The sequence below is a fragment of the Solanum tuberosum genome, unplaced genomic scaffold (genome assembly GCF_000226075.1).
Source record: "Solanum tuberosum cultivar DM 1-3 516 R44 unplaced genomic scaffold, SolTub_3.0 scf00143, whole genome shotgun sequence".
NCBI lineage: Eukaryota > Viridiplantae > Streptophyta > Magnoliopsida > Solanales > Solanaceae > Solanum > Solanum tuberosum.
This window is the reverse complement of record NW_006239068.1, coordinates 1316952-1321120: the sequence shown is the minus strand read 5'-3', so window position 1 is coordinate 1321120 and position 4169 is coordinate 1316952. Positions and strand designations below refer to the sequence as shown.

The 4169-nt window shown below is 40.8% G+C and overlaps 1 protein-coding gene across 1 annotated transcript; it reads left to right on the top strand.

Annotated features, from left to right (window-relative positions):
* Window positions 1–2421: 2421 nt before the first annotated feature.
* Window positions 2422–3734, top strand: LOC107061496 (uncharacterized). The gene is made up of 2 exons (XM_015310806.1): window positions 2422–3357; window positions 3444–3734. Exons 1-2 carry the CDS (start codon window positions 2422–2424, stop codon window positions 3732–3734), a joined length of 1227 nt encoding a protein of 408 aa, XP_015166292.1.
* The last annotated feature ends 435 nt before the right edge of the window (window positions 3735–4169 follow it).

Here is a 4169-nt window from a genome sequence, read left to right as displayed (position 1 = left end):
AAAGCATGTACCCAACAATTTATCTCAACCTGTATTGCGCTCACATCCCAAGAACCTTTCCCCATACTTGATTTTCGTGTTTATTTTACTGCTTTATTAGTTGTTACGAAACCCTCATTTGATATTTGACACTATCATGTCACCCCCTTTTATTTACTATGTTTTTGTTCGTTAATATCTTTAGCTACGACTAGTTAGAATGTAAATTATATTTTTCTATCAATTCCCAAAAGCGTTCCCTTGGGACACGACCCCAACCCTCGATTGGGTTACTATATTATCGAAGATCGTAGACACTCATATTATAGGATAGTGTCGTTGGTCACGATAAACATCAAAATGGCGCCGCTGCCGGGGAGTGGTGTTATTTGAGAATTTTTAGTTCACTAGAATTTCTATCTTATTAATGGTAGATTAATAACTTTACTCTTAGCTTTGTTTTTCTTTGAGTTTTTGATTGTATTTAATCCCAAGGATCATTGGCAAGAATTTCTGTTTTTCTTAGTTTTAGCTTTACTAACTTAATATTTACCTTTGCTTTGCTTGTTTGTTTTGATAACCGAAATTATGTCTGAGGACGTGGGGGACAGTTGCCACGCAAACAACCTATTGAATATTGACTTGCACCGAGATGACATTGACGATGCAAATAGTGTTTATGACCCCACTCCATTGGGTGAGATAGGTGCAATTTGCTTGCCGCAGGGTGGTGGAAACGGAAATTTTGAAGTCACTAGCACAACACTCCACCTCATACATTCAAGGGGCCTATAAGAAGGATTGGAACATGAAGACTCACATGAACATATCCAAAGCTTTTTGGACATATGGGCTCCTTTGTCATTCAAAAATTGGTTGAAGAAGCCATCAGGCTTCGCTTATTCCCATTGTCACTAACAGGAGCTGCCACTACGTGGTTGTCTGAGCTTCCCAAAAGTTTTATCACATCATGGAAAGTTTAGTCACTGCTTTCCACAATTGATTCTTTCCCCCGTTAAAAATGATGAAGTCGAGGGACGACATTCAGAATTCAAACAAAAAGCGAGTGAACCAATTCATGAGTCGTGGATTAGATATAAGAGGTCTCTGCGAAAATTTCCAACACATGGGCTACCAAGTGAGTTGCTACTCCAATATTTTTACCGAAGTCTTGATTCAGTTAACAAAGGGATAGCTGATCAATTGGTCTAAGGGGGTATAATGCTACAACCCTTTGAGGTGGCCTCATTTCTCCTATATGGTATGGCGAGAGTAAATCAAGCTTGGTACACCAAAGAAGATCAAGTCTCCCCTCTGTTTTTCAGGCTGACGTAGGAGCAACTTGATAAACAAAAAGAGAGGTATGAAAACATCAAAAAGATGTTGTCTCAGATGGAAGATTTACAAGAGCACATGAAAGGCAGCTATGAATTGTTTCGCGCAGAGGGGGGTTCTTTTTTCGATAACTTCAAATCGGGAGGGAATCAAGGTCGGAACCACAGAAGGAATGAGGAGGGTTTCCATCCATACTATCAACCGCGGGTTGGAAATCAAGGTTGGAACCACCCTAGAGGTGAAGGACATAGGCGATATTTCTAAGAGTGGACTGAGAATAACGATCAAGAAGAATACCAAACTCAATTGAGTGACAGCCCGACATCAAGGGGGAGTGACTGCAGCCCCAGGGTGAATGATCTACTGACAAAAAATCTTGAGAAAGTTGAAGATTCTGATGATTTGCTAAAGGGAATGAGAGATTATTTTTCTTCACTAAATAGCAAGGTGAACTCTCATGCTAATGCCATGCTGGAAGGTCAATTGAATCTCCTATCGGCTTAACTAACAACCAAGATTCCAAAGGAAAATAAGGAAGAAGAGATGGCTGTAATTACCCATAGCGGGAAGGTAGAGATAGGTAGTGAAGGAGAAGAACGTGAGGAAAATCAGGTTGAGGAAGAAGCAAAAATTACCGATCATCAAAACATCGGCAAGAAAGCACAAGAAGGAATGAATCAACACAATGAAACTCCAAAAATAATACAACCCTTACCCAAAATACCTCCACCTTTTACCCAGCGTTTGAAAGAGAAGAATGAAGATGAGAGGTTTAAAAAATTCTTGTCTGTGTTCACGAAGCTGTCCATCAACCTTCCTTTGGTAGAATCATTGCTGGAGATGCCAGGGTATGCTAAATTCATGAAAGTGTTAGTCACCAAGAAGGGGATCTTGGATTATGAAACTATTGAAGTGCCTCATAGATCCAGTGCGATCATGACAAAAGAGTTAATCACTAAAAGAGAAGACCCTGGTGCTTTCACCATCCCGTGTACTATTGGAATGCTCTAATTTGCCAAGGCTTTATGTGACCTAGGAGAAAGAATCAACCTGATGCCATATGCCATATACAAGCAACTTAGATTGGGAGAACCAAAGGTAACTACCATGGGACTTCTCATGTCAGATCGATCGATCAAGCATCCTGTTGGTATCCTCTACGATATCTTGGTCAAAGTGGATCGGTTCATATATCCAGCTAACTTTGTGATTTTAGACTGTGACATTGATGTTAAGGTCCCCATTATTTTGGGAAGGCCATTCTTAGCAACCGACAGAGCACTAGTGGATGTTGAAAGCGGCAAGTTGAAATTCCGTGTGAATGACGATGAGGTAACTTTCAACATCTACAAATCCATGAAGCAACCAAGTAATATCCATGTAGTGTCTACTGAAGATTTTATAGATGAGGAAGTGGCAAGTGTGAGCCATATGTTGCGCAAGAATGAGCTTCTTGAGTCAATACTTGCAAATCAAGACGATTCGAAAATCCAGGAATATGATGAAATGATCGCAGCCCTAACAGGGTTAGGAGCATATGCACGAAATCCAATTAAGTTGGATATCGATCTAAAAAACCGATGCAGCCCACCTGCAAAGCCATCAATTGAAGAGCCGCCAACTCTAGAACTGACAGTACTCCCATCCCATCTCAAGTATGTTTTCTTAAGAACTAACAACACTCTACCAGTGATTATTGCAACAAATCTGACGGAAGGGCAGGTAAAAGTGCATGTTGAAGTACTGAAGAAGCACATAAAAGTGATTGCATGGACCATACCTGATATCGTGGGCATCCCGCCCAGTACCTGCACCCATAAGATTCGGCTGGACAGTGAATGCAAACCTAGTTTGGAGCATCAGCAAAGGTTGAACCCCCCGATACAAGAGGTAGTAAAAAAGGAGATCATCATGTGGCTTGATGCAAGAGTAATCTATCCAATTTCAGACATCAAATGGGTCAGCCCAGTGCAATGCGTACCAAAAAAGGGTGGCATAATAGTGGTGCCAAATGCTAAAGGAGAGCTTGTGCCGACTAGACCTGTAACATGATGGAGGTTGAGCATGGATTATCGAAAGCTAATTCATGTACTGAAAAGGACCATTTTCCAATGACCTTCATGGACTAGATGCTTGACAGGTTATCTGAGAGAGGGTGGTATTGTTTTTTGGATGGATACTCTGGATACAACCAGATATCTATCACACCAGAAGATCAAGAGAAAACCACTTTCACATGCCCTTATGGGACCATTGCATTCAAAAGGATGCTATTCGGACTTTGTAATGCAACAACAACTTTTCAACAATGCATGTTGTTCATCTTTGCGGATATGGTTGAGAACTCTCTGGAAGTCTTCATGGATGATTTCTCAGTCGTGGAAAACACATTTGAAGAATGCTTGACACATTTAGAGTGAGTGCTCCAAAGGTGTGTGGATATTAATCTAGTCCTAAATTGGGAGAAATGCCATTTCATGGTGAAAGAAGGCATTGTTCTTGGGCATAAAGTGTCGCAACAAGGGCTGGAAGTTGACAAAGGAAAAATTGAGATTATTGAGAAACTACCACCGCCGATCTCAGTAAAGGGGATTCGTAGTTTCTTGGGCCATGGAGGCTTCTACCGGTGATTCATTAAGGATTTTTCAAAGATTACACAACCATTATGCAAACTCTTAGAGAAGGAAGTAAAATTCTACTTTGATGACGCTTGTATGGCAGCATTTAAATGTTTGAAAGAGAAACTGATATCCACACCAGTTATCAGCAGCCCCAATTGGTTAGAACCATTCTAAGTGATGTGTGATGCGAGTGGGATGGCATTAGGTGTAGTATTGGGACAAAAATGTACTAAA